Source organism: Stegodyphus dumicola, chromosome 1 (assembly GCF_044657685.1).
Source record: "Stegodyphus dumicola isolate Sdum_Otavi_A_Nest chromosome 1, ASM4465768v1".
Lineage (NCBI taxonomy): Eukaryota > Metazoa > Arthropoda > Arachnida > Araneae > Eresidae > Stegodyphus > Stegodyphus dumicola.
The window spans coordinates 266,221,487-266,236,387 of NC_140768.1; the positions used below are offsets into that span (position 1 = coordinate 266,221,487).

At 34.0% G+C, this 14,901-nt stretch overlaps 1 protein-coding gene across 3 annotated transcripts in view; it reads right to left on the reverse strand.

The window, feature by feature from the left end:
• The window catches only part of LOC118194552 (putative monocarboxylate transporter 5), a 50,575-nt gene that overhangs the window by 7,657 nt on the left and 28,017 nt on the right, over positions 1 to 14,901 (reverse strand). For all 3 annotated transcript variants that reach the window (XM_085806534.1, XM_035365692.2, XM_035365694.2), the window contains exon 4: positions 5,808 to 6,169. In XM_085806534.1, coding sequence (XP_085662660.1) covers positions 5,808 to 6,169 — 362 coding nt within the window. The remainder of the gene's footprint in view (positions 1 to 5,807; positions 6,170 to 14,901) is intronic.

The window sequence follows — 14,901 nt, forward strand, 5'->3', positions numbered from 1 at the left end:
TTCAAATAAACATTAAAGACGTATTTTAAAGAATTTACATGTAAAAGCAAAATAACACGTAATATATCATTGCGAATAAAGTTATTTTGAAATTAATATTTAATTATTTCTGGAATAAACATTCATAATTTTAGCTGAGCTGGGTTACAAATACTTCTGATATTTTTATATTGTAACATTTTTATTGATTGAGTTTCTTGGGATATTTTGTAGTCAACAATAATAGTTTATATGCCCGCAACGATCTGGCAATCTTTGCTTAATCTAAGTTAAATATAGTAGATGTGGAATTAGGTATTACCATCCATTTGCAACCATCTGTAGTTATGTTAATTCTTGGCTGTTTTTCTCCAAAACTTTGTAATAGAAACAATTATCCTTAACACCAGGTTTGTCATTAACTTCCGACGTCTGTAAATTTTGAAGCAATTTTTAAATTATTTCCTGGGAAGACTTCGATGCTTTTTCAAGAGCATTTTACCCCCTCTTGTGAATATGATTCGAAAATCGAAGGGTTTAAATTGCAGATTTCTTCAGTAGCTTTAATCAAATGTTTCATCTGTAGCTTTAGAAAATGGCAGTTAACATTCATTCATTCGTTTGATTTTGTATTATACGTTGTTCTTCTGCTTTCATTCGTTTGATTTTTGTATTGTCCCTACAGTTGGCCACAATAAAAACGGTTTTTCTCTTCTCTTTTTGAAATTTTGGTTAATCTTTGGATTTTGGTAACTTGGCGATTTTTGGAGAAAATGTGGCGTCCAACCCTGCTACAGCAACCTGCTAGTTTTTGTTTGGACGCCATTTTGTTTTCACAAAGTAAAGGCTTTTTTTTTTTTTTTTTTTTTTTTTAACTCAAAATTTTTCCAACAATCTGCTAGCCGGTGTCCGCCGATAACATCGCGGCAAAAACATCGTGGACGAAAACGTCGCGGAGAAAACAACGCAAAGCGAAAACGTCGTGCTACAAAACATCGTGTGAGAAAACATCGCAAAGAGAAAACATCGCAGTTCTAAAACATCGTGGCACAAAACATCGTCGTCGAAAATAAAGCTGTTCAAAAACATCGCAGTTTAAAAACATCGTCGTCGAAAATATCGTGGTAAAAAATAAAGTATCTACAAATCATCGCATGACGATAACATCGCAGACATGCTTTTTCAGGTTTTAATAATTGTAAATGGATATTCCCATAATGATTTGTGAGCGCAAGGTGTAAAGAAGGATAAATTTTACTTTCACATTTTTTATTAACTAATAAATTTTTGCTGAAACCGTAAGAAGGAAACTTAAGCATAGAAAATTAAATTTAATTTATAGATTATACTTTTCATGACATATTATCAGTAAAAACTTTATAAAAATGATTTATTAATGGCCTTTGTTAGTTAACTATGTCGGTTTAAAATTCTGTTAAGTGCTATAAGTTGCATTAATTTTCTATGCTTAAGTTTCCTTTTTATTTTCTCAGCAAAAATTTATTAATTAATAAAAAATATGAAAGTAAAAATTATCCTTCTTTCCATCTTGCGCTCACAAATCATTATGGGAATATCCATTTACACTTATTAAAGCATGCCTGAAAAAAGCATGTCTGCGATGTTATCGTCATGCGATGATTTGTAGATACTTTATTTTTTACCACGATATTTTCGACGACGATGTTTTTAAACTGCGAAGTTTTTGAACCACTTTATTTTCGACGACGGTGTTTTGTACCACGACGTTTTAGAACTGCGATGTTTTCTCTTTGCGATGTTTTCTCACACGATGTTTTGTAGCACGACGTTTTCGACTTGCGTTGTATTCTCCGCGACGTTTTCGTCCACGATGTTTTTGCCGCGATGTTTTCGGCTGTAACCCTGGTAGCCGACACTGGTGTGCAAAAATTAAGGACAAAGTCGAAAAATTAGCATATCAGCTAAACGAAGAGGTAGAGCGGACAGAAAGACGAATCAGGAGATTAAGTAAGGTGATGTACGGTAGCACATGCGCAGATATGCAGGTAGACGTAATGGGGGAGTGTCTGAGTAGTATAAAGCATGTTGTCGGTGTAAGATCAGTATTTCTGGCAAAGAGATTGCACGCCGTATAGCAGTACACCGAGTTGCTGCCTCAGAGAGAAATGGCGAATAATCAATCTGTTAGACGACATCTGAATGCTTTTAGCCGAGGTCGAATCATTGGGAAGTTGGAGGAAGGCCGCAGTGTGACAAGTGTGGCTGCAGAGTTCGTAATTGCTCACAGCATCGTTTCACGACTTTGGAGACGATTTCAAACTACAGGAACAGCTATCCGGGGGGGGTTTAGTAGTGGTCGTCCACGAGGAACCACACCCGCAGATGACCGGTATATTGCCTTACAGGCCAGAAGAAACAGGCGGCAGACAGCGGGAGAAATCGCTAGACACACGACACAGGCGACTGGACGACCGATATCGCGTTTTACCGTGGCCAGAAGACTGCACGGTGGTGGTCTGTTTGCACGACGCCCTGTACGGTGTGTACCTATAACGCCTGCCCATTGGAGAAGGCGTTCTCTGTGGTGCCGGGAACACCGGAATTGGAGAGACAATGAATGGGGACGAGTACTCTTTACAGATGAGAGGAGATTCAGTCTAAATAGCGATTCTCATCGGCTCGTTTGGGGAGGCATCATGCTTGGTAGTGGTACAGACATTCACATCTTCGACGCAGGTTCAGTCAACGGGACCCGTTATTGTAACGAGATTCTTCTTCCATATGTGCGTCTTTTTAGAGGCGCTATGGGTCCGCAGTTCCTTTTCATGGACGACAATGCACAATGTCATCGCACAGTAGCTGCCGAACAGCTCTTAGATAGTGAGGATATTGAACGTATGGAATGGCCGACACGATCTTCGGATCTCAATCCCATCGAGCATGTATGGGATTTTCTAGGCAGACGCTTCGCAGCTCGTGCCCTACCACCAGTAACGATTCTGAAGCTTCGATTGGCGCTGCAAGATGAATGGGCAACAATGCCTCAGCAACTCACTGACACCCTCATTCTCAGCATGGGCAGACGCTATGAAACCTGCCTAGCAGTCAGGGGAGATCATATCCCCTATTTAAGACCGGATGTTTCTTGCTGGACACCCATCACAGGGATGTTTAGGCCTTCAGTCGCATTGCGCTCCATGCTACTTTTTCAATAAAGCTTCTTTTTATCCCTCAGATTTCTCTTTTAGTAAGTGTTGCTTACATTACTCATGTCCTTACGTATTGGCGATCTTACGGTATTAAATGTGTTGATTTGGAAAGGTTTTGTGCAAAGTTATATTGAAAAAACCGTCTCGTCCTTAATTTTTGCACACCAGTGGAATTACGCTTATGCTAGAACTTTTATGGAACAAAATGCTTAATCATAACGAAGATTAGGTGCGAAATTGGGAGAAAGTGCAGAATTGCAAACTGCTTACCGCGTTTTTAAGAATTGCGAATACACGGTATCCATGTACACGTTGATCTATTTTCACTTAAAAAAATCCTAGAATTGCACAAAAATGGCATTGCGCACACTCTTGACTTTATCCATGTACACTGCTAAAGTGCTAGGTAACCTTTATCGCCTTAGCAAAATGTCGCCAAACTACCTGTTACCATATTCCAAAGATTAGCCGAAATTTTTTTATCCCGTTCTTTGATTACTAGTGGCTTCTAATCAAAGTGCGCAAAATATCAATGCTTTAAAGTTAGCTCTATATGTAATGTGTACGCATTACAGATTAATATTTTCAAAGCAATTTTATGTCAAAATTTGTCCTATGGCAAAAGGTTAAAATTTATTGGTGCCAGTCATTTTTCATCTAGCATCACATTATTCTATCTTTTGTTCCAAAGAACGCTTAGAAGCGATAAGATAACATTTGTTCTAGGAGAATTTGAAAAAAAAAACTTTGTTTTATTTAAGGTATAAATATTTAAAGGTCTTACACTTTTCACAACGTCGTTTTTCACTCTTTCTCGGAAAGCACTACCTACCGATGCCGACTATCCCCAAACCGTGTTCAAAACAACCAGTGTTTTTCTTGAAATCATTTAATCTAAGCTTTACTTCAAAAAACGTTCTGGCTTCCAAATTTCTTTTCTATTTCAATTTATTTAAGAGGATTTTTTTTTTTTCCCATTTTCTTTAAGAGGATGTTCTGACGTAGGCAGATATTTAGTTGTGACATCGTTGAGAACGTCTAAAAATACAGATTTTTATATCCTTAATGCCCGTCATCCATATTCGGGTGACGGCAAAAATTCTGATCAGACCGCGCCATCCCTATTAGGGTGACAGCTCTTGGAGTATTAACGAGGTAAAATTTGAAAAATGATTGTTGACAGCTGAAACAAAGAAACTGTTTTTTGCCGACAGCTAAATTCATTCCGTTCATTACACTGAATTGTGCTTTCGTTGTCTATCAACTTCTCTTTCTTCTTAACAACCAATTCTAATCAAATATGATCAGTAGCATCTACGTCGCTTATACCATCACTGCATTTATCAGCATTCGAATGAGAATCTGAAGATATTATTTTGTTTATAATTATGTTTTCTTAAGAAACCAACTGTTCTTCATCGCTTCGAATTTTTGAAAGCCTCGCAGCTGGTTTCTTCTTCGCAGCTATTTGTTTCACTTAAAATTAAGCTTTCATTTTTCTAGGCCTTGAAAAAATTGGGGAAACAATTTTAACACAAAAAGTTCAACAATTTGTCACTGCAGAAAAAATATTTGGAAAAAAAGAAATAGCTTTCGAATCTCACACTCTTTCTTAGGTACTTAGTTCTTGAGGAACGATTCTAAACTGAATGTCTGTCCCTAAATGTTTCGTACTAGATGTTCTAAAGTCCTACTACCGGAAGCAATTGGCGCATAAGTGTAGCAGCACTCGTGGCCTAAAGGAAATTTTCTTACACACTCGGCGTGACAGTCAACAAAACCTAGACTTTTGAAGCTTCGTTATTTCCTTCTACCACCTATCGCCCGTAAATAATCTTTGCTCTTCTCTTTTGAAAGAGGAATCTTATTCAAAGATACTCTTAGGATAATACGCATTTTGGCAAATGTTGCTTTGGGCAATTCGCATTTCTTGTGTTCTGTAGTTAATTTAGTTTTTCACCAAACATTCACTAATTTTACCACAAGTTCCGTACTCCATAACAACTATGAAGAAAATTTGCTCTAGACTTGCGGGATTATTTTTTGAGAAACTAAACTAAAAAAAAAAACAAAAAGTGTTTATTGGTTAAAGCCCTCTGTGCCCACACTTTTAGGCCTAGATTAATGATAACCTACTTGGACACTAAACGATAAGGTGGAAAGTGCTTGGAAAATACGTATATTAAAAATTACCTACGGATATGTAAATTTTAATCTCTTCTTGATAATGGTGTATACACCTGAAAGTTTGAAAATCACCAAACAGTAGGAGTTCACGTCTCCAGAGGAGCTATAACAATGTACATTACATGGGAGCAAACTGGTCGGGACAAAAATAATCTGTCCTAAACAAGCAGAGTGTCGTACTATTTGAATAATTTGCTGTTTAAAGAGATTTAATTGTAATTTGCAACCTCACAGATTTCTGAATGATTTAGCTACTCAATAAACAACCGCACTATTGAAAGTTTTAGAACTTTTTTAATTTAAATAATGTTTTTCAACATAGCTTTATTTAGCAATTCCAATACTTTTTAATATATCTTTCAAAAAAATTTATTAGAAAAGTGCGATTACCGAAAATCCCAAAATACATGAATATAAATCATAAAATACAATGAACAAAACAGTTCTGACCTGTGTAAAGAGCCTATCATCCATATCCGATGACTCTGTAATTTTGTACAGTTTACAGATGACACCATCTTCCGATCTCCTCCTTACAAAATTTTCCATTTGACATAGCAGTCCACTGGGCGTTTCCTTCTGAAAATTGCACCTGTATGCGCTGCATACTTCAACTTCTTCTACAAGGCAATTGCTAAGAGACGTTGATCTTACAAGTCTGATTTCGCACTTTTTTATACATTCATCTTCCTTCTCCTTTTCCGTTGAGATTACGGTATTATCTATTTCTGTGGAAATTACTGTATTCTCCCTTTCTGTTGAACCTATGGTGTCCATTGTTCCAACTGATTTTGTGGAATTCACCAATTCCCCTACATTAAAAAATATGAAGTTACCAGAAGAAAAGTCCGATTTATTTAATTATTTCGTAATCTGCAAATGAATTTCTAAATTTATTACACTGTTTAAAAAGTTAAAGAACTTATTTTTTTTTCAACCGATCAAAATTAAAATGACAAATCTTAAAGAGCAGAATGATTTCTATAGTGTATCTCAACTTTTGTTCAATTAAAATATTGCGGATTTAAAAGTGGATAAGTAACACATATCTATCTACATTGAGAATGTACAGAAAATATTGAAACTCGTATAAATCACTACAATGTGTTATTAGATAATTTAATCTCCCCGAATTACTCATTATATGCCATATTTCTTTCTAATAACTTCCTCTTTTTATTCCTGATAAACGTGAGATTGAAAAAATAGCACAAAAATTGTTCTAGATTATCTCAGATTGGAACCAAACATCAAGTAACTTTCATAGCAAAATAAAACCAACTTTAAAGATGCGAAAAATGTTAAATATTCTGTAAACATACCAGGAAACAAAAAACATAAGCAACAAAACTAAATGAAATTTTGTGTATTTGATTTTAAGCAAGTGATACCTTTCGTGGTGGATCAAATGATTAAGCACAGACAAATTAGAAATTTTCATCACTCAATTTATTACAAACTAGGCAAACTAGGAACATAATTTCCTATTAGACTTCTTATTCCTAGCAACATAATTAGTTTAAGATCTAGGAACTAGGAACATAATTAGTTTAATTTTATTTATTATTATTAATTGTACGGAGAAACTTTACGACAGATTTGAAATCTATTGAGTTTACATTGCTTTGTAAAGTGAAATTCTACTAAGAGTGCTTATTTTGAAAATATTCTAAAACTCTAGATGACCACAATTATGAATTCAAGAATGTTTCAAAAGCGTCTGATTTCTGTGAAGTAATCCAAAAGTTTCAGAACATAATATGAAACGTATAGAATTTAAAAGAATGCATATAAAAGACTATATAGTGTGATAAGGTCGCATAAATCTACGACGAATGATTTCAAATTGCAAATTCAGAGTGCAATATACATGATGAAATCACGGGCAAAAATATAATTATTTAATTGTTATTAAAATAATATTAAGTTGTAAAAAATAGTTGTTATTAAAATAATTTTAAATTGCTGGCGATGGCTCGAGAGCCACGTATGTCTCTCGCACAATTATTGTATAAAATTTGATTTTTGAAAAAGATAGGTTTCTCTCTTCAGAATTGTATGCAGCCATTTCTTTAGCAATCAATAAATTTTTTTATGCTGTGTTTTGTTTTCAAACTGATGTCACAACCCAGGGTTTGCATAGCGGTTTCGGCCACTACACAAAAGCAGTAAATATTAAAAGTTGGTGGCAGCTTTTAGGATTGTTCCTGAGAGTAAATTTAGGAACGGACTTTTTCGCCTGTGAACTTGAGTTTTATGTGAACAGTCAAGACTTTCTTCTCTTCAAGTACGATCTAATTTTGCGTGCAAGTACAGTTCGCGTGGTGAAGCCTCTTTAGTGACAAGTGACAGTGTGTCAGAAGGGAACGCCGGAGGAAGCGTGATCTAGTGCCGCAAAATAGTGAAATTGGTGCTACTTTGGTAGACGGTTGCACGGATTTTTGGCGATTTACGTTGGCGCAATTGTTGGCGCGATTTCTACAAACGTCAGCCATCTTGAAAAACGCTGTTTTTATGCATAGTAAAGTATTCGAAACTTAAAAAAAAATAAATATCGTTAGAAATAATGGATTAATTTTTTTTGTTGAAAATGTCGTTTTTTAAGATGGCAGGCAAGTGTAAATAAATACATTTACTATGAGTATAAAATACTAAAGTAAGGTTATTATTACTTTTATATAGCAAAGAAGAGAATAAAAACACCGCTATAAAATCATTGTGCCAACGTTTAATTAGATTAAAATATTACTGAAATTGAATATCGAAATAAAAAACGTCATCCAACATTTAAAAGAATTAGAATATTATTAAATTTAAATACTTTAAAATACGTTATATAGAATATAATATATATATATATATATATATATATATATATATAATATATATATATATATATATTATATAGAATAAATACATTTACTACGAGTAGAAAATACTATAGAAAGGTTAAATTATTACTTTCATATAGCATAGAAATAGAATAAAAATACCACTATAAAAACATTGCGTCAACGTTTAATTGGATTAAAATATTACGTAAATTGAATATCGAATTAAAAACCATCATACCAACGTTTAAAAGAATTAAAATATTACTTAAATTAAATACTTTAAAGTAAGTAAATAAGAACGCTTCGTACACTAGAGCTAAAATGACAGCAATTAGTTTATTGTCGGTAAAAAAGGAGGAATGTCTAATAATTTTCTTACCGTTACAGCGGTTATTTCTTCCAACATGACCACAATATCATATACGGCCGTCTCAGAATCGGCTCTTCTAACGGTCTTCATCTGTGATTTACATTTTCGCACTTCATTGAAGAAACAATTAGCGACGTTTCCTCCAAAACTTTAAAATAAATTTCCTCTGACCCTTGTAAGAATTTATAAATAAATCTTTGATTAGGAAAGCCAGGCTGGCGAAAATAAGGTCTCAAAGGACAATTTTTTGATTCCAAAACCAAAAATTCTTGGTACTTATCAGAAATAACATTCATCTTTGAAGGAGACATTTTTGATGGAATTCGAAGATATGAATTAAATTTTAAAATGGCGCGGTAATGCACAAATTTTCAGCAACCTATCAGGGAGCTGATTACAGCTCATTAATGCACAAATATTCTATAACCAATCAGAGAGCTCATTACATCACGCCTAGAATTAAAATTATTTAAATAATCATACATAATAAAATCATTTTAAAAAAGAAATGCAAAATTAAATTGTATTTTAATATTTAACAGCCATAAATAATGTTTAAAACATCATATTAAATTTATAGATATTAAAACCAATTACTTTTAAAGTAAGGTGACGTCACTGATTACATCATCCACAGAATAAAATTTCATAAAATATGATAAAGAATAAAATTTTTATTTCAAATAAAAATGCAAAATTAAATTGATTTTTAATATTTAGAAGCCATAAATAATATTTAAAACACGGAATTTATGCATAATAACACGCAATATTTTTTAAATAAAATGTCAACAAAGTATCGGTTACCATAAATAACTTATCCAGCAATGGGTTTACCATAAGTCGTATTACTCGCCAAAAGAAAAATTGCCAAAAACTCGCCAAAATCCGTGCAACCGTCTACCAAAGTAGCACCGTGAAATTTCCCGGAAGAATATTCAAGTGGTGCCAGGAGAGTCAATCGAAGGTGTCTTCAAAATTGGTGAGTACCATTTTTGTGATTTTGGAGAAGTTATGGCAGTTATTCGGTTATTCGAGACTAGGCTTATTTTAGATATAGAGCAGGAAAAGGTTGCCTCTTATATAGCATTTTTTTATATACGCTTTGTTTGTAGGCATAGGTATTATCATTAAGTGTTGTAAGGCAATTTGTGTTCAGATTTGTTAGGGAATTATTCAGTTTTGGAGAGATTAACCTGTTGTTGTTTTTGTGTTACTGTAATTCGGGGTAGATTATTTTTCTTTAATTTTCCATAATGAGTGAGTTTATGAGGAAATTTACTAAAGCTCTGCTATTGGAGTTAGCGGAGGAGTTTGAAACAAATGTGTCTCAGGCAAATAGAGTAAGAGAAATTAGGCAGTCTATTCTAAATGCCGAGGAATATGAACAAAAGGCTGCGAAAGAATACGCTGCAAGAATTTGGGCTGCGGCTGAGCAGAGAAAAGGAGAAGAAATAGCCGAACAAGAGAGAGCAGAACGGGAACGTGAACAAGAGAGAGCAGAACGGGAACGTGAACAAGAGAGAGCAGAACGGGAACGTGAACAAGAGAGAGCAGAGCAGGAACGTAAACAAGAGAGAGCGGAACGGGAGCGGGAGCGAGTTTTTGAATTAGAAAGGTTAAAACTGATGAATGTGGTTCAGACTAATAGCCTAGCTTCCATGGTTTCGAAAGTTGAACAATCTAGAGAAAAAAAGGTTAATTTGAAAGATCTAGTACCGCGTTTTGAACCGAGTAATATAGATATTTCATTATTATTTATGCTATTTCAGAAACAAGCTCAAAAAGAGAAAGTTAATGAGATTGATTGGGTCTCGCAATTAATTCTTTTATTACCTTACGATGTAGCCCAGTTAATAGTGAAAGAACCAGCGGATAAAGGGGATGATTATCAGCATTTTAAGAAATTATTCATGCAGAGATTCAAGCTTAGTTCTTGGGCACTAAAAACAAAATTTGCAGAACATTCTAGAAAAAACGGAATGTCATGGGTGGATTTAGTGTATGAATTGAGAGTTTATTTAGAGAATTGGTTGGATTCAGTAGAAGTTCAAGATTTTGAAAGTCTTAAGGAACTTATGCTCACTGAGCAAATTAAGCGGCGAGTACCTCTAGAAATAAGAGAGCACTACTTAGACAATTTTGAAGAATTTAAAACAGCTTCCATTTCTAGCAGAGAAATGCGACTTGCGAAGAGATATGAGGAAGTTAGAACAGAGAGTGAGGTTAAAGAAACCATTTGAGAAAGATAGAGAGAGGTATATAAATTCTAACTGTAGTTATAATCACAAAAGTAGTGGTCATCAAAGAATTAAATCAGAGGAGCATAGAAAAGTGGAAGCTCCTAAAAAAAGCAAGTTTTCAATGAAGCAAGTTTCAAGAAACAGCGGAAATAAGGTGTTACCAATGTGGAAAGGACGGACATATCCGACCTAACTGTCCATCGCTGGAAAAGAATAAGGCTAATCTGGTGAATAATCTAGGAACGGAGGGTGAAACAGCCTTTGGACACAGAATGTAAATGTTTACCTTTGGCGAAAGTCACCATTGAAGGTGATTTTGGTGTGGTCACCACAAAGGCAGTGGTTACTCCGGTAAAGTTAGATAAAGAGTACTATTTGTTAGGGAATAAAACTGCACAGTTGATTGAGGAAATTAAGGAACGACCGGTTTTCTTGAATGCTGTGGAGACTCGTAGTCAGGCGCATGCGCGCAGGAGTTTAGAGAGAGCGAGTGCAAAAGACTTAGATTCCAGATCGGAAGAAGAGAAAGAGATAGAAAGTGAAAGGGCCGTCAATAATGAGCATTCGGAAGAAAGGAAGTTAACCAGTAATACGGAGGAGGACATTAAAATTCCAGACATCAGTTTAGAGGAAAGGGCTATCCTTGGGATGTTTCACCAGCAGAATTCTCGGAAGCACAAGCAACAGAAACTCATGCTAATGTTCAGCACCAAACAAAATTTATTAAATCGCATACTGAAGGAACACAAGATCTGCAGAATTCGATATTCGAAAAACCCACTTCTATCAAGACGTTTTCTTCTGAGAAATTGCTTCCAAATAACCTTGCTGTAAAAATTATGTTCAATTATAATGCTGAATCAAATGCATATGCTATATGGCGTGCAATGTATAAGGAGACATTACCAGCCATTGGCGGGTTATCTTTGGATGAACTGACAAATCATAAAGTCAGGAAAAAGAAATTGGGACCTCGTCCAAATATAGTTCTAAATGTTGAAGAGTGTCCTATCTCAGTGATTGATTATTCGAGATCAGATCTACGGACAGCAGGAACTTTAGCATATGAAGTATATGGAGGAGCCAATCCTTTTTGTTCTGTAAACTGTTATTTGAAAAATGATTTTTGTAGCGTTTTGGAATTATATTTTTGTAGATTTAAATTTGTTTGCATAGTGTGTTTCATTTTCAAAATGGTCAGAATCAAATGTTTAAGTATTAGCATTTTGTAAACTGAAAAGGTACTTTGTGTAAATTCACAATTTTAATCTTTTTGTTGTATTTTTGCATTTTTGTTATCTAGAAATAAGTGCAGGGTAATGTAACTGGCTTCTCTATTATCACTTAAATGGTTACCACTTGTGTTTTGAAAGCAGTGAAAAGTATTTAGAATTTTTCCTTCCATAGTCAAGAAAAATTCCTTTATGAGAGAGGAGTTGTGATAAGGTCGCATAAATCTACGACGAATGATTTTAAGTTGCAAATTCAGAGTGCAGATACATGATGAAATCACGGGCAGAATTATAATTATTTAATTGTTATTAAAATAATATTAAGTTGTAAAAAATAGTTGTTATTAAAATAATATTAAATTGCTGGCAATGTTAAAAACGCAGGCTCGAGAGCCACGTATGGCTCTCGCACGATTGATGTATAGAATTTGATTTTTGAAAAAGATAGGTTTCTCTCTTCAGAATTGTACGTAGCCATTTTTTTAGCATTCAATAAATTTTTTTATGCTGTGTTTTGTTTTCAGCCTGATGTCACAACCCAGGGTTTGCATAGCGGTTTCGGCCACTACAACACAATAGTAATTATTTTGATTTTTTTTTCAGTTCTGGACTTTTAATGGATTCATTCTCAAATTTTGTAGGACCACACTTCGTAGCGTGAGAAAAATTTACCCCCTAGGCTACGGTAAGCTAAATAAAGCTAAAATCATTAACATTTAAAATTCACTTTATTTTGCTGAACATACGCATTGTCATAATGCGAACTGAGTAATGTTTCCCCCCTAACTGAAATTCAATGTTATCTCTGAGTTGGCAATGATGATTAATATTTGGCACTGCGATTTCTGTAAGTTACGTCGGTTGCAACTTGTTGATGAAATTACGTATTTCTCGATTGCAGTATCTCAACATTTTAGAAATCAATGAAATCACATTTTTAAATGCTTATGTTTTTTGTTTCCTGGTATGTTTACAGAATATTTAGCATTTTTCGCATCTTTAAAGTTGGTTTTATTTTGCTATGAAAGTTACTTGATGTTTCGTTCCAATCTGAGATAATCTAGAACAATTTTTGTGCTATTTTTTCAATCTCACGTTTATCAGGAATAAAAAGAGGAAGTTATTAGAAAGAAATATGGCATATAATGAGTAATTCGGGCAGATTAAATTAGCTAATAACACATTGTATTGATTTATATGAGTTTCAATATTTTCTGCACATTCTCTTTTACTCCCGTCTGCTGTTATTTGACTACCTGGAGTCGCGATTTTACTCCCGTCTGAACCGTCTGCCGTGATTTACAGCGAGACTGAAAATTAAAACAAGTGCATCTTTAAGTTTTCAATGCATGTTAAGGGACAAGTAGTTAAGTTGTACTGAAAATACTCAATACAGTAATAAGACATGCCAGTATCAACAGTAATGCAGCCAACGTTCGGATAAAAGCAAGTAGATATATATTACTGGTAAAATATATCTATATCTTTATATAGTTTGATGTGAATAAAAGTGCTATACTAAGATAACCGAAACTGGCATCCCAAAATTTCTAAATTTCTGTCTTATTTACAAAAATTAGAAATAGTACATCTTCTTTGTGTTAACATAATAACACGGCTGGAAATGAATTTAATGTAAAATACGAAGTCAAAGCGAGATTAAAACTTTTTTGCGTATATGCATCATTTTATTCCACAGGGCACTATCCTTATGCCAATAAAATGTATGCATGAATTATGGTAACTAAACCTACTCAGTGTCCAAAAGAAAATAATCAGTTAATTTCATTTCTTTTTACAAAGTTATCAGGTGCTTTGTTTCATTTAAAACCTGTTTAATTACTTTTATAATGATGCAAAGACGGACTCATGGCTCTAGAAAAATTTCATTGCGACTCCCAAACTTTTCTGAATTTCAACATATAACACCTACTTTGTAGCCACGCAGATACGTTTGCAGCCACGCCTGTTCTATTGCTTTATTACACAAGAATTATTTTATTAATATTTCATTTAACATTATTTTCTTTCATACAAACTTGTATATTTGCAGCCCTGTCTTGACCGTATTAGAAGTATATATATCTTTTGATACATGATAATATCCCATACCTGTTTTTACATTATTAAACAGTTATTGAGTTTATAGTATATTACTTCATTTAACAGCATAAACTGGCATAGAACTCCTAATTCTGGCTCAACGAATTATTGCGTTAAAAGGTTCAAAACAAACCTTTATATTTAAATCAGAGCATGAACATAAAATGAACGTCTCGTGCTCGCATAATCAGTCAATATTTGTGGCGATGCAACTTAAAGTAACAGTCAAATTCAAAATTTAAAATGTAAGCTAGTAGTTATGACTACACTATTTAACTTTAATACTAAGTTGGCTGAGAGCTTCTCACCGGTGTAATAATTTAAATGACGGCAGCTATAACGCATAACCGAATAATTTCAATCTTGTCAGAGCTGGTGAAGCCTAGTAACGTGGTTTCGATAGGCATAAACATGCTCTGTCTTTCAGTCCAAAAACCTCAGCTTAAATTTATTGTAACTTATTTTATACATTTCCGGCGAGGAAAACAGTTAGTTACAGGAAAGATTGAAATTATAAATGACTGGTTAATTTAAATAATAAATGCTACAAGTTGCGCTATTATAGTATCTTAAAATAATTATACTTTGACAATTTTTCATTTGAAGCCAGTTACAACGGTTTGAAAGTGAAATTGTAATTCCCAAATTCAGAAATGCAAAAATCTACTAACATGTTATAGATCTTCATTTGGAAGCTATTTCTGTAGTATGGGTTTTGGTAAAAGATTGATAGAAGTCTTTTACAAACACTAAAAGTATTTT